This window comes from Salmo salar, chromosome 14 (assembly GCF_965601325.2).
Source record: "Salmo salar chromosome 14, fSalSal1, whole genome shotgun sequence".
NCBI classification, from domain to species: domain Eukaryota; kingdom Metazoa; phylum Chordata; class Actinopteri; order Salmoniformes; family Salmonidae; genus Salmo; species Salmo salar.
Genome location: NC_138304.1, coordinates 33,362,501 through 33,386,616, shown reverse-complemented (window position 1 = coordinate 33,386,616; position 24,116 = coordinate 33,362,501). Strand labels below are relative to the sequence as shown.

Here is a 24,116-nt window from a genome sequence, read left to right as displayed (position 1 = left end):
AGAGGTGAATCCAGGCCCTGCAGTAGCCTAGCTCCACTCCTATTCCCCGGGCGCTCTCTTTTGATGACTTCTGTAACCGTAATAGCCTTGGTTTCATGCATGTTAACATTAGAAGCCTTCTCCCTAAGTTTGTTTTATTCACTGCTTTAGCACACTCTGCCAACCCGGATGTCCTAGCCGTGTCTGAATCCTGGCTTAGGAAGTCCACCAAAAACTCTGAAATCTTCATCCCTAACTACAACATTTTCAGACAAGATAGAATGGCCAAAGGGGGCAATCTACTGCAGAGAGAGCCTGCAGAATTCTGTCCTACTATCCAGGTCTGTATCCAAACAATTTGAACTTCTACTTTTAAAAATCCATCTCTCTAAAAACAAGTCTCTCACCGCTGCTATAGACCACCCTCTGCCCCCAGCTGTGCTCTGGACACCATATGTGAACTGATTGCCCCCCATCTATCTTCAGAGCTCGTGCTGCTAGGTGACCTAAACTGGGACATTCTTAACACCCCAGCCATCCTACAATCTAAGCTTGATGCCCTCAATCTCACACAAATTATCAATGAACCTACCAGGTACCACCCCAAAGCCATAAACACGGGCACCCTCATAGATATCATCCAAACCAACTTGCCCTCTAAATACACCTCTGCTGTTTTCAACCAAGATCTCAGCGATCACTGCCTCATTGCCTGCATCCGTAATGGGTCAGTGGTCAAACGACCTCCACTCATCACTGTCAAACGCTCCCTGAAACATTTCAGTGAGCAAGCATTTCTAATCGACCTGGCCCGGTTATCCTGGAAGGATATTGACCTCTTCCCGTCAGTAGAGGATGCCTGGTTATTTTTTTTAAATGCCTTCCTCACCATCTTAAATAAGCATGCCCCATTCAAGAAATGTAGAACCAGGAACAGATATAGCCCTTGGTTCTCTCCAGACCTGACTGCCCTTAACCAACACAAAAACATCCTGTGGCATTCTGCATTAGCATCGAACTGCACCCGTGATATGCAACTTTTCAGGGAAGTTAGAAACCAATATACACAGGCAGTTAGAAAAGCCAAGGCTAGCTTTTTCAAGCAGATATTTGCTTCCTGCAACACAAACTCCAAAAAGTTCTGGGATACTGTAAAGTCCATGGAGAATAAGAACACCTCCTCCCAGCTGCCCACTGCACTGAGGATAGGAAACTCTGTCACCTCTGATAAATCCACTATAATTGAGAATTTCAATAAGCATTTTTCTACGGCTGGCCATGCTTTCCACCTGGCTACCCCTACCGCGGTCAACAGCACTGCACCCCCCACAGCTACTCGCCCAAGCCTTCCCCATTTCTCCTTCTCCCAAATCCAGTCAGCTGATGTTCTGAAAGAGCTGCAAAATCTGGACCCCTACAAATCAGCCGGGCTAGACAATCTCGACCCTTTCTTTCTAAAATTATCTGCCGAAATTGTTACAACCCCTATTACTAGCCTGTTCAACCTCTTCCGTGTCGTCTGAGATTCCAAAAGATTAGAAAGCAGCTGCTGTCATCCCCCTCTTCAAAGGAGGGGACACTCTTGACCCAAACTGCAACAGACCTATATCTATCCTACCCTGCCTTTTCTAAGGTCTTCGAAAGCCAAGTCAACAAACAGATTACCGACCATTTTTAATCCCACCGCACCTTCTCCGCTATGCAATCTGGTTTCAGAGCTGGTCATGGGTGCACCTCAGCCACGCTCAAAGTCCTAAACTATATTGTAACCGCCATCGATAAGAAACAATACTGTGCTGCCGTATTCATTGACCTGGCCAAGGCTTTCGACTCTGTCAATCACCACATCCTCATCGGCAGACTCAATTGCCTTGGTTTCTCAAATGATTGCCTCGCCTGGTTCATCAACTACTTCTCTGATAGAGTTCAATGTGTCTAATCGGATGGCCTGTTGTCCGGGCCTCTGGTAGTTTCTATGGGGGTGCCACAGGGTTCAATTCTTGGGCCAACTCTTTTCTCTGTATACATCAATGATGTCGCTCTTGCTACTGGTGAGTCTCTGATCCACCTCTACGCAGACGACACCATTCTGTATACTTCTGGCCCTTCTTTGGACACTGTGTTAACAACCCTCCAGACAAGCTTCAATGCCATACAACTCTCCTTCCGTGGCCTCCAACTGCTCTTAAATACAAGTAAAACTAAATGCATGCTCTTCAACCGATCGCTGCCCGCACCTGCCCGCCCGTCCAGCATCACTACTCTGGACGGTTCTTACTTAGAATATGTGGACAACTACAAATACCTAGGTGTCTGGTTAGACAGTAAGCTCTCCTTCCAGACTCACATCAAACATCTCCAATCCAAAGTTAAATCTAGAATTGGCTTCCTATTTCGCAACAAAGCATCCTTCACTCATGCTGCCAAACATAGCCTTGTAAAACTGACCATCCTACCGATCCTCGACTTCGGCGATGTCATTTACAAAATAGCCTCCAATACCCTACTCAATAAACTGGATGCAGTCTATCACAGTGCCATCCGTTTTGTCACCAAAGCCCCATATACTACCCACCACTGCGACCTGTACGCTCTCGTTGGCTGGCCCTCGCTTCATACTCGTCGCCAAACCCACTGGCTCCAGGTCATCTACAATACCCTGCTAGGTAAATTCCCCCCTTATCTCAGCTCACTGGTCACCATAGCAGCACCCACCTGTAGCACGTGCTCCAGCAGGTATATCTCTCTGGTCACCCCCAAAGCCAATTCCTCCTTTTGCCGTCTCTCCTTCCAGTTCTCTGCTGCCAATGACTGGAACGAACTACAAAAATCTCTGAAACTGGAAACACTTATCTCCCTCACTAGCTTTAAGCACCAGCTGTCAGAGCAGCTCACAGATCACTGCACCTGTACATAGCCCATCTATAATTTAGCCCAAACAACTACCTCTTCCCCTACTGTATTTATTTATTTATTTTGCTCCTTTGCAACCCATTATTTCTATTTCTACTTTGCACTTTCTGCCACTACAAATCTACCATTCCAGTGTTTTACTTGCTATATTGTATTTACTTTGCCACCATGGCCTTCTTTGTCTTTACCTCCCTTATCTCACCTCCTTTGCTCACATTGTATATAGACTTATTTTTTCTACTGTATTATTGACTGTGTTTGTTTTACTCCATGTGTAACTCTGTGTTGTATGTGTCGAACTGCTTTGCTTTATCTTGGCCAGGTCGCAATTGTAAATGACAACTTGTTCTCAACTTGCCTACCTGGTTAAATAAAGGTGAAATAAAAATAAAATTAAAAAAAGTAAGGGAAATGTCCACGATTTTGCAGTGCTTTGTTTCAGACTGTATACCAAGAAAAGTCTGACTTGTTAGACAACTCACTAGCTATAAAATTAACAGGATATGTGATGCTCCATACCCGTTGCAGGTTGGCTAATGGAAAGCCTCGCAAGGAATTTCACACCTAAACTGTTCTTGGTATTACTTTGTTCTCAATTCGGTAAAAAGTATATCCACTAAATGTCTGTGTCCAGTTGCAGGTCGATCTCCAAAGACCAGAAGATATTAAATGCATGTTTTGTGTCGACTGACCCAGTACACAAATAAACCAAACAAAATCTCAGATATTGAATTGGAATTAATTAAAATAGGTATACAAAATTAAAAACAATCCCCTTAGGTTACTGGAGGACAGTGTCACGTTTTTGTAATAATCAGACCAAGGCGCAGCATACATAGAGTTCCACAATTTTTATTAATAAAGTGAAACTTAAGCAAATACAAAACAAATAAAGAATAACCTAACAGTGACGACAATGCAGTGCTAACAGACAACTAAACATAAACACACACTTACTCAAAATACAATATCCCATAACCCACAGGTGGAAAACATGCTACTTAAGTATGATCCCCAATTAGAGACAACGATTACCAGCTGCCTCTAATTGGAATCATACACAATCACCAACATAGAAAAACAAACCTAGAACCCCACATAGAAATAATAAACTAGACTAACCCCCCAGTCATGCCCTGACCTACTCTACCATCGAAAATAAAAGCTTTCTATGGTCAGGACGTGACAGACAGGTTCCTTAGGCCTTGAATAAACTGCAACAAAAAATACATTATTGCAGTGGCATAACTTTCAAAAGAACATCTTGAATTATTTTATAACTTAAATTAAGAAACACTAAACAAATTCGACCACACCCCAAACATTTATTCAAAAAAACTGCATGGCCCTAAAAATTGTCAAAAAGACACCACCCAGTCTGGACACACCTTCAGGTACAAAAGCTCTCATCAGAACTGCTGTAATGCTGCGTTCATAACCAAGTGGGAAGGTGGTATATACCACATAAGAACTGGAAAAATTCACTTGGAAACTCGGCTATCATCCCTGAGCGCTGACTTCTCCCACATGCTGACTTCAGACGTCAGCTACTACAGAAACGACCTCGATAAGAGCATTTCGGCAGTTAAATGTAACAAAACATAATTTATAAAAATTTATTAATATTTTTATGCACATCATTTGTTTACAAGTGTGATAGCTGTACTTTTAGTTCATGGTTGACGGAGCTTGTTGCCATTAGCCAATCTGTGTTTCTCAACGAGTTCAAAGCACAAGAATGCATCCAATTGGTATTTACGACTTCACAACTGGTAATTACCACCTTTCTTCTTGGTTATGAACACAGCATAAGCATTGAGGTGTAAAAGAGGCTGTAAGGGGCATGCTTTTATACTTAGCTGTTCCACGCTAATTAGTCTCGTCAGAAACAGTGAAAAAAACAAAGGTTCCCATCCTTTCATATTTAAGCAATTGAATATGTGTCATTATATTGAATTACTACAGTACAACTCCAAATACTATATAAAGAGATTCAAACCAGATGCAAGTTAATCCACAAAATCATTCAATCAATCATCAGCAGTTGTCACAGTGTTTATACAGAAACCCAGCCTAAAACCCCACAGAGCAAGCAATGTAGATGTAGAAGCACGGTGGCTATGAAAAACTCCCTAGAAAGGCAGGAACCTAAGAAGAAACCCAGATCGTTCTTCAAGATGTTCAAATCTTCATAGATGCAGGGTCAAATAATAATCATGATAGTTATAGAGGGTGCAGCACCTCAGGATTAAATGTCACTTGGATTTTCATAGCCGAGCATTCAGAGGTCGAGACACCAGGTCGACTGAGAGGGTTGAAACAGCAGGTCTGGGACAAGGTAGCACGACCGGTGAACAGTTTGGGGTTCCATAGCCACAGGCAGAACAGCACAAACTGGATCAGCAGTACGACCAGGTGGACTGGGGACGGGACAACTAGGAGTTGTCAGGCCAGGTAGTCCTGAGGCAAGACTGGAGAATTACACCAGATAGGCCAGACTGACCCTAGCCCCATGGCACATAGACTATTGCAGAATACATACTGGAGACTGAGACGGGGGTTGGGGACACTGGCCCTGTCCAAAGTTATCCCCCAGAGAGGGCCAACCAGGCAGGATATAACCCCACCCACTTTGCCAAAGCAAAGCCCCCACACCACCAAAGGGATATCAACAGACCACTAACTTACTTCTCTGAGACAAGGCAGAGTATAGCCCACGAAGATCTCCCCCACCACTCAAGCCAAAGGGGGCACACTCAACCTACTCAAGCCGAGTATAGCGAAAAAAGTTAAAAAGTAATAGGGTAAGACAGAGAATCCCAGTGGAGAGAGGGGAGCCTGGCAGGCAGAGACTGCAAGGGTGGTTCGTCACTCCAGTGCCTTACCATTCATCTTCACACCCCTGGGCCAGACTACACTAAATCATAGGACTTACTGAAGACTTAAAAGTTGAGACAGTGCATCTCTTACATGGATCGGCAGACCATTCCATAAAAATTGGATTCTGTAGGAGAAAGCCCTGCCACCAGCTGTTTGCTTAGAAATTCTAGGAACAATAAGGATAGTTGCATCTTGTGACCATAGAGTACGTGTAGGTATGTTCAGTATGTATGGACCAAATCGGTGTGATAGATAGGAACAAGTCCATGTAATGCATTTTAGGTTAGCAGTAAAACCTTGAAATCAACCTTAGCCTTAACAGGAAGCCAGAGGCTTGCACTGGAGTAATATGCTAAAATGTTGGGGTTCTAGTCAAGAATCTAGCAGCCGAATTTAGCACTAGCTGAAGATTATTTAGTGCTTTATCCGGGTAGCTGAAGAGTAGCGCATTGCAGTAGTCTAATCTTGAAGTGACAAAAGCATGGATTAGCTTTTCAGCATAATTTTAGGATAAAACATTTCAGATTTTTGCAATGTTACGAAGATAGAAAAAAAGCTGCTATTGAAATATTTTTTATATGTTTGTTAAAAGAGAGATCAGGGTCTAAAGTAACGCAGAGGTCCCGACTGTACAACCATCAAGATTCATTGTCAGGTCGGACAGCAGATCTCTTTGTTCTTGGGACCTAGAACTAGCATCTCTGTTTTGTCCGAGTTTAAAAGTAAAACATTTGCCGCCATCCACTTCCAGGGTTCCAGCTTAGGCAATTTTGGGGCTTCACCATGTTTCATCGAAATGTACAGCTGTGTGTTGTCTGCATATCAGTGAAAGTTGACATAGTGTTTCAGAATGACATCACCAATAATGGAAGCTTGAGAAACATTGAAACTTACCATTGATTAGTCAGAGGACAAACCATCCACAGAGACGAACTGATGTCTTTCCGACAGATGAGATCTAAAGCAGGCAAGAATTTGTGCATGAACACCAATTAAGGTTTCCAATCGCTCCAAAAGAATGTGGTGCTCGATGGTGTCAAAAGCGTCACTAAGGTCTTGGAGCATAAGGACAAATGCAGAGCCTTGGTCTGACGCCATTAAAAGGTAATTTACCACCTTCATGAATGAGGTCTCAGTACTATGATTGGCTCTAAAACTATACTGGAGCATTTCGTATACATTACTTGTCTTCAGGAAGGCAGTGAGTTGCTGAGCAACAGCTTTTTCTAAAATGTTTGAGAGGAATGGGAGATAAAATCAAATCAAACTTTGTCACATGCGCCGAATACAAGTGTAGACCTTACCGTGAAATGCTTACTTACAAGCCCTTAACCAACAATGCAGTTCAAGAAATCGAGTTAAGGAAAGTATTTACTAAATTAACGAAGGTACATTTTTTTTATAAAAAGTAACACAATAAAATAACATTAACGAGGCTATATACACCTACGTGAGTGCTATGGGGAGGTAGTCATTTAATGTAGGCAGGTTACCTTCGCTTTCTTGGGCACAGGGACTATGGTGGTCTGCTTGAAACATGTAGGTATTACAGACTCGGTCAGGGAGAGGTTGAAAATATCAGTGAAGACACTTTCTAGTTGGTCCGCGCATTCTCTGAGTACATGTCCTGGTAATCCGTCTGGCCCCGCGGCCTTGTGAATGTTGACCTGTTTAAAGGACTTGCTCACATCAGCTACGGAGAGTGTGATCACACAGTTGTCCGGAACAGCTGGTGTTCTCATGCATGCTTCAGTGTTGCTTGCCTCCAAGTGAGCATAAAATGCAATTAGCTCATCTGGTAGGCTCTCGTCACTGGGCAGCTCGCGGCTGGGTTTCCCTTTGTAGTCCGTAATAGTTTGCGAGACCTGTCACATTCAACGTGCGTCAGAGCCGGTGTAGTAGGATTCAATCTTAGTCCTGTATTGACGCTTTGCCTGTTTTATGGTTTGTCTGAGGGCATAGCGGGATTTATTATAAGTGTCCGGATTAGTGTCCCGCTCCTTGAAAATATATACTGCTACTAGTCTGATCTTTACTTTACTCTTTTTATTATCTATCCTGATGCCTAGTCACTTTACCCTGCCTTTATGTACACTACCGTTCAAAAGTTTGGGGTCACTTAGAAATGTCCTTGTTTTTTAATGAAAAGCACATTTTTTGTCCATTAAAAGAATATCAAATTGATCAGAAATACAGTGTAGATATTGTTAATGTTGTATATTTAACAAATCCTCCACTTCCACACAACAAAAATGTCACAAAGGGGATTCTTTGATGCCCTGTAGCTGTAACATATTTTTAGTAGCCAGAAATGTGTACAATATCTTCAACTGAAACATTAGGATTGTGGAGTCTTATATTGCTTTATAAATCAAACCAAAAACTTGATTCCAAGGGATGGGAGTATTAAACTGCTCTTCCTAGTAAAAGTGGATTTTGAGTGGGATGGCAACCAATTGGTTGTTTTCCAAATGAAAATGGTACATATTTATTTTATCTCTAGTTAACCATCTGTGAGATTTAATGTGAGGTCTACAAACAAACAGTTTCTCCTTTCTTTCCCTTAACTTTTTCTTCTATTCTGTTGGAATTTCTGCCAGTAACTGATTGTAATTATGATATGTACATATGTTCCCATACCTTGTGCACAGTGTTTCAAACCAAATCAAATTCCCATTGCTATCAATGATATCAATCTAATTTGATTTGAAGCCACTTTATAATGACCTCAAATGGCTGGAAGGCAAATGTAATACATTCAAATATTCTCTCCCAGTTTGCCAACAGTAGCAACACCTGTGCTTTTTGTCTCTTGGGTCATCAGAGCAACAGAGTCTCTGACATCACCATCAATCCACAGCTGTCTGCACCACAGAACTGACTACATTAGTTTTCCCCAATTGTTTACACACTACAGCTGGCCCATGAGGCACAATGACCCAGACCTGTAACTCATTTAGCAGAACCATACACCGAATCTGCAATACGACTGGCATGTTTTGCTTTACACTCAGATTGAAATTGTATAACAAACATTTGGCATAACCTTCACAACTAAAATCTCTTGTGTGCAAATGAAAAGCAACACTGTTCAACAAGCTAAGCTCAATTACCAACTGATCAAGACCAAGAACAAGGGCGATGGTGGTGGACCATGTGGTCAACCATGGTTTGACCTTGAGAGAGGCTGGGCAGAGAGTGCAGCCCAATCTGAGCTTCTTCACCGTAGCATTCATCATCCGGACGTTCCAAAATGAGAATAGGTCCGATGTCTGCAGTACATACTGTACCGATCTACTACTTTTACTACTTGACAGTAGTACAACATAAAGCACAGTAAAGACTGTAGATTCCAATACATACTGTAAGGGGAAACAAAGTAAATGTTTAATGTATTACTGTTATGTATGAAATTGGGAGCTATACTACTTTGTCACATGTTTATCTTGTATACTGTATAACTGTAGTGTTTACTGTACTGTAAGCTATTTTGGTTTTATTGAACTGAAAGACTACCACCAAGTGGTGGTAGAACGTGTCTATTTACAGACAAACAGGAGACTGCCATTGTACAAATGGTAGTTGAAAATGCTGCCATAAAACTGCAGGAAATCAAACAACAGATTATTGAAAATCCTGCCATCTTCCATAACATCAGAGTGAGTTTATCAACCTAAAGAAACACTATTTCCGGATGAAGCAAATCTACAGTCCCATTTCAAAGGAATTCCCAAAGAGTGAAGGATAAACGGTACGATTATGTGCAAGTAAGTAATGTACTAGTATTACACTCTTGAAACATTAGAGATTGATGTTGCCAGTGAACTTTACTAAACAGCAATTACTGTCATTTCAGAGAATCATGAAGTTGGATGCAAGTCCCATCCCCCAGCAACTCATATTCATAAATGAGGCTGGATTCAATTTAGCGAAAATGAGGAGTAGCGGTAGGAACATAATTGGTCAACGCGCCATCATTGAGGTACCTGGCCAGTGCGGGGGAAATATCACCACATGAGCAGCTATGAGCCACAATGGGGTCCTCTCTTGGACCATACAACACTGCCCATCTCCTTAATTTCCTGAACACCTTACATGACAATATTTTTCAGCCAGAGCTGAGAGGGCCAGGTGAACCTTAGCAGCAAATGTATGTTCTAATTTGGGACAACGTGACTTTCCAATGGGCTGCTGAGGTCCTCAACTGGTTCCATGACCATCCCAGGTTGACAATTCTCTATCACCCACCATATTTACCATTTCTCAACCCCACTGAGGAGTTGTTTTCAGCATGGCGGTGGAAAGTATAGGATCGTAAACTCAATGAACGTATGGCCCTTCTCCAGGCAATGGAGGAGGCATGTGGTGACATTCTAGCAGAGTCCTGTCAGGGGTGGATGCGTCATGCCAGAAGATATTTCCCCTGCTGTCTGGCCAAGGAGAATATCGCCTGTGATGTTGATGAAAAGCTGTGGCCAGACCAATACAACAGACATGCATGCTTTTTTTTATTCGCAATGGAGTATTTCTTTCTTGACTTATGATTTTAATTTTACTGTATTTTGACAGTTTCTTTATCTATTCTGTACAATTGATCTAACATACAGTACAGTAGTACAAATAAGACTATTTATCTTCCTTTGCATATGCAAAAAATATATGTACTGTATGTTTGCATTTTTACTATATTTGTGCTTACAGTATGCTGTTTAACTATGTACCGAGTCATGTTGCAATATAAAAAAAATACATTTGTGTTCCTTTCTTGTTTGATTATACACAAACAATGTACAGTGTAACAACAAAATCATAGTCTTTACAATGAAATAGGTTCTGAGAATAGTGTTATGAATATGTCACATTAGTGTGATGTCGGTAGTCACTAAATTAGATTAATTTGATGTGTGTGTGTTTCATTTTGAGCATAGAGTACATGATTTTGATTGCTGTGTTTAATTCTGCAAGATGTCTGTGGGGTTTGGGGAAATTAGCTAACTGTTTTGTGTTTAGAGTTTTGAGTACCTGAGATGTAGTTTCAGCAAATGTGTGTTAACTGGGAAAAACTGTAATTAGTATAGCCTTGTTGTCTTGTTGATTGAAATGTATGATTGTACATTGATCTACAACTCAGTCTATGACTGCGAACTACAAATAAATGCTAATATGACTACTACTTTCCCGATATAAGCCTTGTAGAAGCCACTCTAGTTATTTGTTGTCATTTTGAATTGTATATAAACCATCCTGAATTGAATATTCAGATGACCAAAAGTAGGACTAGGAGTATGGTAGGGGAAATGTGTTTCCTTGGTGTGTAATTGTTCTGTTTTGCTGTATCTATAGTGTATATACTGTATGTGGATTATGTGTACAGTGAGGGAAAAAAGTATTTGATCCCCTGCTGATTTTGTACGTTTGCCCACTGACAAAGAAATTATCAGTCTATAATTGTAATGGTAGGTTTATTTGAACAGTGAGAGACAGAATAACAACAAGAATATCCAGAAAAACGCATTTAAAAAAAATATTGAAATTGATTTGCATTTTAATGAGGGAAATAAGTATTTGACCCCCTCTCAATCAGAAAGATTTCTGTCTCCCAGGTGTCTTTTATACAGGTAACGAGCTGAGATTAGGAGCACACTCTTAAAGGGAGTTCTCCTAATCTCAGCTTGTTACCTGTATAAAAGACACCTGTCCACAGAAGCAATCAATCAATCAGATTCCAAACTCTCCACCATGGCCAAGACCAAAGAGCTCTCCAAGGATGTCAGGGACAAGATTGTAGACCTACACAAGGCTGGAATGGGCTACAAGACCATCGCCAAGCAGCTTGGTGAGAAGGTGACAACAGTTGGTGCGATTATTCGCAAATAGAAGAAACACAAAAGAACTGTCAATCTCCCTCGGCCTGGGGCTTCATGCAAGATCTCACCTCGTGGAGTTGCAATGATCATGAGAACGGTGAGGAATCAGCCCAGAACTACACGGGAGGATCTTGTCAATGATCTCAAGGCAGCTGGGACCATAGTCACCAAGAAAACAATTGGTAACACACTATGCTGTGAAGGACTGAAATCCTAATGCGCCCGCAAGGTCCCCTTGCTCAAGAAAGCACATATACATGCCCGTCTAAAGTTTGCCAATGAACATCTGAATGATTCAGAGGACAACTGGGTGAAAGTGTTGTGGTCAGATGAGACCAAAATGGAGCTCTTTGGCATCAACTCAAATCGACGTGTTTGGAGGAGGAGGAATGCTGCCTATGACCCCAAGAACACCATCCCCACCGTCAAACATGGAGGTGGAAACATTATGCTTTGGGGGTGTTTTTCTGCTAAGGGGACAGGACAACTTCACCGCATCAAAGAGACGATGGACGGGGCCATGTACCGTCAAATCTTGGGTGAGAACCTCAGCCAGGGCATTGAAAATGGGTCGTGGATGGGTATTCCAGCATGACAATGACCCAAAACACACGGCCAAGGCAACAAAGGAGTGGCTCAAGAAGAAGCACATTAAGGGCCTGGAGTGGCCTAGCCAGTCTCCAGACCTTAATCCCATAGAAAATCTGTGGAGGGAGCTGAAGGTTCGAGTTGGCAAATGTCAGCCTCGAAACCTTAATGACTTGGAGAAGATCTGCAAAGAGGAGTGAGACAAAATCCCTCCTGAGATGTGTGCAAACCTGGTGGCCAACTACAAGAAACGTCTGACCTCTGTGATTGCCAACAAGGGTTTTGCCACCAAGTACTAAGTCATGTTTTGCAGAGGGGTCAAATACTTATTTCCCTCATTAAAATGCAAATCAATTTATAAAATTTTTGACATGCGTTTTTCTGGATTTTTTTGTTGTTATTCTGTCTCTCACTGTTCAAATAAACCTACCATTAAAATTATAGACTGATCATTTCTTTGTCAGTGGGCAAACGTACAAAATCAACAGGGGATCAAATACTTTTTTCCCTCACTGTAACTGATTTTCTTATATATTCGGTCTGTATATTCTGCTTGTTGTGGTCAGCACCATTTCACCAGGTCGTATTCCTGGTACATGTGTAGGCAACTTCATGGTGAATTAAGTTGATTCTGATAGCAAATACTTTATTACTTGAAGGGTTGATTGCAATTATACTCAAATCAAAATCATCAAATCAAATTTGATTTGTCACATGCTTCGTAAACAAGTGTCGACTAACAGTGAAATGCTTACTTGCGGGCCCTTCCCAACAATGCAGAGAAAAAACAGATTAAAAAAATATATATATTTACAGTTGAAGTCGGAAGTTTACATACACTTTGGTTGGAGTCATTAAAACTTGATTTTCAACCACTCCACAAATTTCTTGTTAACAAACTATTGTTTTGGCAAGTCGGTTAGGACATCTTCTTTGTGCAATTGTACAGACAGATTATTTCACTTATAATTCACTGTATCACAATTCCAGTGGGTCAGAAGTTTGCAGACACTAAGTAGACTGTGCCTTTAAACAACATGGAAAATTCCAGAAAATGATGTCATGGTTTTAGAAGCTTCTTATAGGGTAATTGACATCATTTGAGTCAATTGGAGGTGTACCTGTGGATGTATTTCAAGGCCTACCTTCAAACGCACTGCCTCTTTGCTTGACAACATGGGAAAATCAAAAGAAATCAGCCAAAACCTCAGAAAAAAATTGTAGACCTCCAAAAGTCTGGTTCATCCTTGGGAGAAATTTCCAAACGCTTGAAGGTACCACGTTCATCTGTACAAACAATCGTACGCAAGTCTAAACACCATAGGACCACGCAGCCATCATACCGCTCAGAAAGGATATGCGTTCTGTCTCCTAGAGATGAATGTACTTTGGTGCGAAAAGTGCAAATCAATCCCAGAACAACAGCAAAGGACCTTGTGAAGATGCTGGAGGAAACAGGTACAAAAGTATCTATATCCACAGTAAAACGAGTCCTATATCGACATAACCTGAAAGGCCGCTCAGCAAGGAAGAAGCCACTGCTCCAAAACCGCCATAAAAAAGCCAGACTACAGTTTGCAACTGCACATGGGGACAAAGATCGTACTTTTTGGAGAAATGTCCTCTGGTCTGATGAAACAAAAATAGAACTGTTTGGCCTTAATGACCATCGTTATGTTTGGAGGAAAAAGGGGGAGGCTTGCAAGCCGAAGAACACCATCTCAACCGTGAAGCACGGGGGTGGCAGCATCATGTTGTCGGGTGCCTTGCTGCAGGAGGGACTGGTGCACTTCACAAAATAGATGGAATCATAAGGAAGGAAAATTATGTGGATATATTGAAGCAACATCTCAAGACATCAATCAGGAAGTTAAAGCCTGGTCGCAAATTGGTCTTCCAAATGGACAATGACACCAAGCATACTTCCAAAGTTGTGGCAAAATGGCTTAAGGACAACAAAGTCAAGGCATTGGAGTGGCCATCACAAAGCCCTGACCTCAATCCTATAGAACATTTGTGGACAGAACTGAAAAAGCGTGTGCGAGCAAGGAGGCCTACAAACCTGACTCGGTTACACCAGCTCTGTCAAGAGGAATGGGCCAAAATTCACCCAACTTATTGTGGGAAGCTTTTGGAAGGCTACCTGAAACGTTTGACCCAAGTTAAACAATTTAAAGGCAATGCTACCAAATACTAATTGAGTGTATGTAAACTTCTGACCCACTGGGAATGTGATGAAAGAAATAAAATCTGAAATAAATCATTCTCTCTACTATTATTCTGACATTTCACATTCTTAAAATAACGTGGTCATCCTACCTGACCTAAGACAGGGAATTTTTACTAGGATTAAATGTCAGGAATTTTGAAAAACTGAGTTTAAATGTATTTGGCTAAGGTGTATGTAAACTTCCAACTTAAACTGTATATAACACAAGGAATAAATACATAATGAGTAACGATAACTTAGCTATATACACGGTGTACCAGTCCCGAGTTGATGTGCAGGGGTGCAAGGTAATAGAGTTAGATACGTACAGTACATATAGGTTGGGGTAAAGTGACTAGGCAGCAGGACATATAATAAACAGCAGCAGTGTATGTGATGATTTAAAAGATTTAGTGCAAAAAGGATCCATGCATGTAGTCCGGGTAGCTATTTGGTTAACTATTTAGCAGTCTTATGGCTTGGATGTAGATGCTGTTCAGTGTCCTGCTGGTTCCAGACTTGGTACCTCGGTAACGCTTGCTATGCGGTAGCAGAAAGAACAGTCTATGACTTGGGTGACTGGAGTCTTTGACAATTTTTAGAGCCTCTGACACATCCTGGTGTAGAGGTCCTGGGTGGCAGGGAGCTTGCTTGGCCCCAGTGATGTACTAGGCTATACACACTTGCGGTCAGTTGCCATATCAAGTGGTGATGCAGCCAGTCAAGATGCTCTCAATGGTGAAGCTGTAGAACTTTTTCAGGATCTGAGGGCCCATACCAAATATTTTCTGCCTCCTGAGGGGGAAGAGACGTTGTCGTGCCTTCTTCACAACTGTGTTGGTGTGTGTGGACCATGTTAATTCCTTAATGATGTGGACACCAAAGACCTTGAAGCTCTCAACCCACTCCACTACAGCCCCATCGATGTGGATGGGGGCGTGCTCACCCCTCCGTTTCCTGTAGTCCACGATCTGCTCCTTTGTTTTGCTGACGTTGAGGGAGAGGTTGTTGTCCTGGCACCACATTGCCATGTCACTGACCTCCTCCCTATAAGCTGTCTCATCGTTGTCGGTGATCAACCCTACCACCATCGTGTTGTCAGCAAACTTAATGGTGTTGGAGTTGTGCGCGGACACACAGTCTTGGGTAAACAGGGAGTACAGGAGGGGACTAAGCACACACCCGAGTTGCCCCCGTGTTGCGGGTCAGCATGGCAGATGTTTTGTTGCCTACCCTCATCACCTGGAGGCGGCCCGTCAGGAAGTCCGTCAGAGTGCTATGGGTCGATAGTCATTTAGACAGGTTCTCCAGGAAAGACTGTGAACCCGAATCCAGTGACATGCCTGCCATATTTCAAGATGATTATATTGAAATTCTGTATTTTTTTATGCATGCTAATGCTGCATGGATGTCTGCTTTCAAGTATAATGTGTAGGCAGGCAGGTAGCCTAGCGGTAAAGAGTGTTGGGCCAGTAACCAAAAGGTCGCTGTTTTGAATCCCTGAGGCGAATAGGGGGAAAAGAATATGTTGATGTGCCCTTGAGCAAGGCACGTAACCTAAATTGCTCCTGTAAGTCCCTCTGGATAAGAGCGTTTTCTAAAATTACATAAAATGTAAAATATGTATTGGAGGTGGAGAGTTATCAATCTCTACATACAATGCCATATGTGTTTGTCATTGGATTGTCAAGTTGGTGGGGTAGATAATTAATTAAAGGTCCCCAGTTTATGTGTAGTGGAGCCCCTCTCTACCACACCCCTTCACATGTTGCAGAAAAACACAGCCATTACTTTTTCTTCTCCCAGAATGCACCTTGCTGTGCAGTGACGACGACGATAACAACAAAACACAGCTGCAGAGTAGGGTGTTAGCTTGCTAGCTAACGTTACTTGAAATAAACCTGTCTTGTCACATAACCCTGGTTTTAAAAAAAAGACCCATAACAAACCATGCAAATGTGTAGTTACATAGCAATATGAATCGATCGTAAAAACTAAGATTGAGACAGACTAGCTAATCATTCCACACAGCTAGCTAGATATTCGGCTAGCTTTCTAAATCCAGCTAGCTAGTAGCTAACTCGATGCCGTTAAAGCTAAACCAAACTAGCCAGCTAAGTTAGCGTGCTACCGGTAGCTCGCCAAGGCGGAGGAGGAGATGGGAGAAAACAAAAAAGGTAAGAGTTTCTCTTATTGTTAGACACATGTCAGTCATGTAAAAGGTAAGAGTTTCTCTTATTGTTAGACACATGTCAGTCATGTAACATTTATGTAAATAGGAGAGGGGACTTTTAGGACCCATTCACTGTCATGGTTGTAAACTTGCAGAAATATAACGCTAGTTAGTTAGCTAAACTAGCTATCAGTAGGTAGTGGTTAGGCAACGTCTGCTAACGCTAATTTGCTGAGAAACGTCAGAGGAAAGGGATTTAAGACATGTATTAGTTAGTTCATTAACCAAATAGCTATGTCGATATAAATGTGTCTTTAGTTCGTACTTTTGTTTGCCTTTTATTTTGTCCAACCTTGACTTCAAGCTAACTGGCTAACGTTAGCTACAAACGTTAATGGTCTATTACGCAAGTATAGCGAGCTAACGTTAAAGCTTGCTAGCCACGGACGACGGTGTCAAGGCTTCGTATTTGATCGGCGGAGAGCCATACGGTCATGTTTCACATGTAGACAAATCATTTAGTTATCCCCGCTGGTGCGTGCCACGCTAGTTTTCTAACTTACACAGCGTGTTCGCTAGCTCGGGGCGTATATCCAATGTTTTTACGTGTCTGTTGTGTTTGGCTGATCAAACCTGTAATTTAGTTGGCAGCTAGCCATATTGCTTGTTGTTTCTAGACAAGTTTCAATGTGAGGCAGGCGTCCTCAGTCTTGTTTACAATGTAGTTCGCCGACGTTACCTTTTGCTTGCTAGCTAGTAGCCACCATGACTCAGCCTGTAGCTAAACCCCCTGACTGCCTATTTAGTGAGTGTGCCCAAATGTAAATTTCGCCTGATAATAATTTTGCTGGACAATGAACGTTTGCCCAACAAGGAAAGTAGCAGCGTCTATTCATTTTGGAACTAGCCAGATGTTGTCAAATTGAAAGAAACATTATTTAGTTGAGTTCAACGAACTACTGAATTAGTTTAGGTTAGAAGCTCCACACGTGTGGCTGCTTTTTAGTTATCTTCTCAATAAGGCCCGAGGGTGTGTGGTATATGGACAATATACCAGACTAAGGGCTGTTCTTAAGCACCAAGCAACGCGGAGTGCCTGGACACAGCCCTTAGCGATGGTATATTGGCCATATATCACAAACCCCTGAGGTGCCTTATTGTTATTGTAAACTGGTTACCAACGTAATTAGACCAGTAAATGTTTTGTCATATACCACGACTGTCAGCCAATCATTCAGGTCTCGAACCACCCAGTTTGTAATGATCTTTTTGGGATTTGTTTTCTTACCGGTACAGGACCTCTGTCTTTCAAAGAAAATTAGCTAGAGATTGTGATTTATGTGTCAATAAATGTCTTTGGGAGACTTGAACGAATTGTCTAAAATGTAAGGTAGCTTCTAGTAGCATGAATAGTAAACAGTATAGAACATCACAACCAAAAGTAAATACCTAACTATTGTAAATACCTTTTTTAACTTCACAGGGTGGTGTTGAATGACTAAATGATCAAGATAAAAGAGTGTGAAGATCGCTGGAGGATTCAACATGAAGTTGTATGTATTCCAGGTCAACAATGGAAGCACTCTGACATTTGACACAGAGCTGGCTGTCCAAACGTAAGACCCATTTATTTAATCTTTCAGATTATCCTTATCCATTTTCTACTAGTCTCTATGGAAAATGTAATTTGTGCGGAAATCAAAACATTCTCTGAACCTGTCATCTTGCAGAGTGTTGGACCTCAAACATGCCATCCAGGTCAAGTACAAGATTGCAACCCAACATCAAGTCCTGGTTGTCAATGGAGGGGAGTGTATGGTTGCAGAGAGGCGAGTCTGCAGCTACAGTGCTGGCACGGTAAATTTGCATCATTTGGAATGATTGTGTGTTTTTGGTTTGTGTTGCAGAAAGGAGCTGGTTTTGACTTGATTGATGGCAGTTTTCTGTGCAAGATGCTGAGAGAGAAAAAAAGGACGTCATAATTCCAGATGTGTTCTGTTCAATAGTCTTGACACATTGTGTTTTTGTTTCCCAGGACACCAACCCCATATTCCTGTTCAACAAAGAGATGATTTTGTGTGACCGGGCTCCGACTATCACCAAAACCACCTTCTCTATTGAGAATGAGATGGAGCTCAAGGTGGAGGAGTCACTAATGATGCCAGCAGTCTTTCACACCGTTGCCTCGCGAACACAACTTGCTGTGGTAAATGTTTTGTTGCTTTCTGGTCTAGTTACTACTTTCTCAAAATAAGCCATCAATGTTGCTCTACCTTGTTTTACCATACTCAATATTAAAATAAGGGTACTTTATTTTTTATTCAACCTTTATTTTACTAGGCAGTCAGTTAAGAATAAATTCTTATTTACAATGACGACCTGGCAAAAGGCTTCCTGTGGGGACGGGGGCTGGGATTAAAAAAAAAAAATAATAAAAAAATATATATATCTGAGTATATATATATATGACAAAACACACATCACGACAAGAGAGACCTAAAATAACATAGCAAGGCAGCAACACATGACAACACAGCATGGTAGCAACACATGGTAGCAGCACAAAACATTATTGGGCACAGACAACAGCACAAAGGGCAAGAAGGTAGATACAACAATACATCACGTAAAGCAGCCACAACTGTCAGTAAGATTGTCCATGATTTGAGTCTTTGAGTGAAGAGATTGAGATAAAACAGTCCAGTTTGAGTGTGTGATCGCAGCTCATTCCAGTCGCTAGCTGCAGCGAACTGAAAAGAGGAGCGACCCAGGGATGTGTGTGCTTAGGGGACTTTTAACAGAATGTGACTGGGAGAATGGGTGTTGTATGTAGAGGATGAGGGCTGCAGTAGGTATCTCAGATAGGGGGGAGTGAGGCCTAAGAGGGTTTTATAAATAAGCATCAACCAGTGGGTCTTGCGACGGGTATGCAGAGATTACCAGTTTGCAGAGGAGTATAGAGTGCAGTGATGTGTCCTTTAAAACTTCTCTAGGGCCAGTGGGACTAAATCGTCCCACCTAAGGAACAGCCAGTGGAATCCTGTGGCGCGTTATTCAAATACCTTGGAAATGCTATTACTTCAATTTCTCAAACATATGACTATTTTACACCATTTTAAAGACAAGACTCTCGTTAATCTAACCACACTGTCCGATTTCAAAAAGGCTTTACAACGAAAGCAAAACATTAGATTATGTCAGCAGAGTACCCAGCCAGAAATAATCAGACACCCATTTTTCAAGCTAGCATATAATGTCACATAAACCCAAACCACAGCTAAATGCAGCACTAACCTTTGATCTTCATCAGATGACAACCCTAGGACATTATGTTATACAATACATGCATGTTTTGTTCAATCAAGTTCATATTTATATCAAAAACCAGCTTTTTTACATTAGCATGTGACGTTCAAAACTACCATACCCCCCGCAAACTTCCGGTGAATTTACAAAATTACTCACGATAAACGTTCACAAAAAACATAACAATTATTTTAAGAATTATAGATACAGAACTCCTCTATGCACTCGCTATGTCCGATTTTAAAATAGCTTTTCGGTGAAAGCACATTTTAGAATAATCTGAGTAGATAGCCCGGCATCACAGGGCTAGCTATTTAGACACCCAGCAAGTTTCGCACTCACCAAAGTCAGATTTACTATAAGAAAAATGTTATTACCTTTGCTGTTCTTCGTCAGAATGCACTCCCAGGACTTCTACTTCAATAACAAATGTTGGTTTGGTTCAAAATAATCCATAGTTATATCCAAGTAGCGGCGTTTTGTTCGTGCGTTCAAGACACTATCCGAAGTGTAAATAAGGGTCACGCGCACGACGCATTTCGTGTCAAAAAATGTCTAAATATTCCATTACCGTACTTCGAAGCATGTCAACCGCTGTTTAAAATCCATTTTTATGCCATTTTTCTCATAAAAAAGCAATAATATTCCGACCGGGAAAGCGTGTTTACGTTCAAAGAGAGAGAGAAAAAAAAGCATGGGATCCCCTCGTGCACGAGCCTGAGTCTCATAGTACTGTGACCGGCCACTATCCAAACGCGCTAATGTTTTTCAGCCAGGGGCTGCCTCGATATCATTCAGCTTTTTCCCGGGTTCTGAGAGCCTATGGGAGCCGTAGGAAGTGTCACGTTACACAAAGATCCTCAGTTTTCAATAAACAGAGCCAAGAAGAACAAGAACTTGTCAGAGAGGGCACTTCCTGTAAGGAATCTTCTCAGGTTTTTGCCTGCCATATGAGTTCTGTTATACTCACAGACACCATTCAAACAGTTTTAGAAACTTTAGGGTGTTTTCTATCCAAAGCCAATAATTATATGCATATTCTAGTTACTGGGCAGGAGTAGTAACCAGATTAAGTCGGGTACGTTTTTTATCCGGTTGTGTCAATACTGCCCCCTAGCCCTAACAGGTTAAGGAGCATTGGTGGCAAATCTGATGGCTGAATGGTAAAGAACATCTAGCCTCTCGAGAGCACCCTTAACTGCGATCTATAAATTATGTCTCCGTAATCTAGCATGGGTAGGATGGTCATCTGAATCAAGGTTAGTTTGGCAGCTGGGGTGAAAGAGGAGTGATTACGATAGAGGAAACCAAGTCTAGATTTAGCTTTAGCCTGCAGATTTCAAATGTGCTGAGAGAAGGGCTAATCAAGTGTAGGATTGTTTTGGCATTTTTAGTGTGATCAAACTTCTGAATACCTTTTTTATTATGCTTCTCTAGGAAATGTTTGAAGTTGCCAAGAAACTTTGCTCTTTCTGCGAACGCCTGGTTCACGATGAACACCTCCAACACCAAGGCTGGGCTGCCATCATGGCCAACCTGGATGACTGCACGCTGTCCTATCAGAAGCTACTGTGGAAATTTGACACGGCATACATGAATTATCAACAAGACTTTGAGGATATCAAATTGAAACTGACAAAGTAAGTGACTCCCGGCATACATTTTAAGTTCAATGCAATTGAAAGGGGGGGGGGCGAGAGTAATGCACCCCCCTGCTGTGATAGTTCAGTCAATAGGTTCAATTTCAATGAATTATTCAGGTTAAATGAATGTATCTGACGGATAAAGGGCTGTATCAGGTTATAGATCTGTGTGTGGCACTCCACATCAGCTAATTATGTTCATTACATTTGAGTCATTTAGCAGACACTCTTATCCAGACTGACTTACAGTACTAAGTGCATACATTTTCATATTATTTTTTTTCAAACCCACAACTCTGGTGTTGCAAGGGCCATGCTCTACCAACTGAGACACACTCTCTGTCTGTCTCTGTCTGTCTCTTTGTCTCTCTCTCTCTCTCGGTCTGTCTCTCTCTCGGTCTGTCTCTCAATTCTCAATTCAATTGACTTTATTGACATGGCAAGTTCATTATTACTTACATTGTCAAAGTATACATATAGAAAAATATATATTTATATATTTATTTATATATAAATAAATGGTGGGACCAACAGCAATAATAATAATAGTAGTAGTGGACATGGGATTACCATTAACAACAACTACAACAACAATGTTAATCAGAACAACAATACATTAAAGCAATGGTAGGAGACCAGTGTCAACATGACTGAGAAGACACATGACATGGTATGAAAGACAAAACAAGATGGGAAATATTATCAACATTACATTGCACTTTTCACTTGCTGTCCCTCATGTTGTGACAGGAGGACACATTTGGCTGACAAAAACTGCACATTTTGGCTTTTCACCCAATAAACATTTGATATTTTTTTCATCTTTAATAGTTTAAAATTCTTTGTATTGAATTATAATTTGGGGAAATAAATATTTTCTTAGGTCTGAGTATTTGTCACAGTGTAATAGGAAATGCAGCTCTGTCTCTACCTCTCCCCTGGAGCAGAGTGAGCACAGCCTGTCCTCTCTGGGCAGCCAGGTTTGTCTGTGATGAACGGTCTCTATAGCCAGACTGTGCTCACTGAGTCTGTACCTAGTCAGTGTTTTCCTCAGTTTTCTATCAGTCACAGTGGTCAGATAGTCTTCCACCAAGTACTGTCTGTTTAGAGCCAAATAGCATTGAAGTTTACTTTGATTTTTTGTGGTGTCTTTCCAATAGGTGATATATTTTTCTTCTTGTTTTGTGATGATTTGATTGGGCCAGATTTTCTGAGTGCTGTCCTGAGGCTCTATGGGGTTGGTTTGGGTTTGTAAACTGAGCCTCAGAACCAGCTGGCTGAGGGGACTCTTCTCTGGTTTCGTCTCTTGACATTGTAGAGCTGTGTGATGGAATGTTTTGGGGTCACTTGTTTTTAGATGGTTGTAAAATTTGATGGCTCTTTTTTTCTATACGAATGAGGAGGGTGTATTGGCCCAATTCTGATCTACATGTGTTATTTGGAGTTTCTTTGCACTTGCAATACAGTCTTGCAAAACTCTGCATGCATTATTTCAGTTGGATATTTGTCCCATTTGGTGAATGCATTATTAGAGAGTGGACCCCATACTTCACTGCCATATAGAGCAATTGGTTCTATAACCTACTGGAACATTTTGAGCCAGATTCTTATTGGAATTTCAATTTTAATGTTCCTTTTAATGGCGTAGAATGCTCTTCTTGCTTTGTCTCTCAGCTCATTCACAGCCATGTGAAAGCTACCTGTGTTGCTGATATTTAGTCCTAGATAATTGTAGGTTTTGGTATGTTCTAATAGAACTGTATCCAAATAGAATTTATATTTGTCATCCTGATTTCGGGACCTTTTTTGGAATATCATTATATTAGTTTTTTTTTAGGTTAATGGTCAGAGCCCAGGTCTGACAGAACCTGTGAAGACGATCTAGGTGCTGCTGTAACCCTTCTTTAGTGGGAGACAGCAGCACCAGGTCATCTGCGTACAGCAGTGTTGTGTAGGGTGATACAAGGTGCTTCCGATTCTTCTAATATTTTTGCCAATTAATTAATGTAGATGTTAAATAGTGTTGGACTTATTGGGCAGCCCTGTTTCACTCCCCGTCCCTGAGAGAAGAAGTCTGTTTGCTACATTGATTTAATAACATCATATGTTTTCCCTCCAATACCACTTTCTATTAGTTTATAAAAAGTACCTTAGTGCCAAATTGAATCAAATGCTTTCTTGAAATCTACAAAACACGAGTAGGTTTTGCCTTTGTTTTGGTTTACTTGTTTGTCAATTAGAGTGTGGATGGTGTAAATGTGGTCTGTTGTACGATAATTTTTTAGAAATCCAATCTGGCTTCTGCTCAGGACGTTGTGTTAGTCAAGGAAATGATGTATTCTGCTATTTATAATACTGCAAAGAATTTTCCACAAGTTGCTGTTAACGCAAATTCCTTTGTAATTATTTGGGTCAAATTTGCCTCCAATTTTATAGGTTGGTGTGATCAATCCCTGGTTCCAAATATCGGGGAAAATACCTGCAGTGAGGATAATGTTGGAGAGTTTGAGTATAGCCAATTTGAATTTGTGGTCTGTATATTTGATCACTTCATTTAA

At 41.3% G+C, this 24,116-nt stretch overlaps 1 protein-coding gene across 4 annotated transcripts in view; it reads left to right on the top strand.

Moving 5' to 3' along the window:
• Positions 1-16,249: 16,249 nt before the first annotated feature.
• The window catches only part of LOC106569121 (RB1-inducible coiled-coil protein 1), a 31,868-nt gene continuing 24,001 nt past the window's right edge, over positions 16,250-24,116 (top strand). For all 4 annotated transcript variants that reach the window (XM_045694201.2, XM_014140107.3, XM_045694200.2 and 1 more), the window contains exons 1-5: positions 16,250-16,613; positions 18,093-18,225; positions 18,340-18,466; positions 18,645-18,815; positions 21,353-21,555. In XM_045694201.2, coding sequence (XP_045550157.2) covers positions 18,155-18,225; positions 18,340-18,466; positions 18,645-18,815; positions 21,353-21,555 — 572 coding nt within the window. In that variant the 5' untranslated portion in view covers positions 16,250-16,613; positions 18,093-18,154. The remainder of the gene's footprint in view (positions 16,614-18,092; positions 18,226-18,339; positions 18,467-18,644; positions 18,816-21,352; positions 21,556-24,116) is intronic.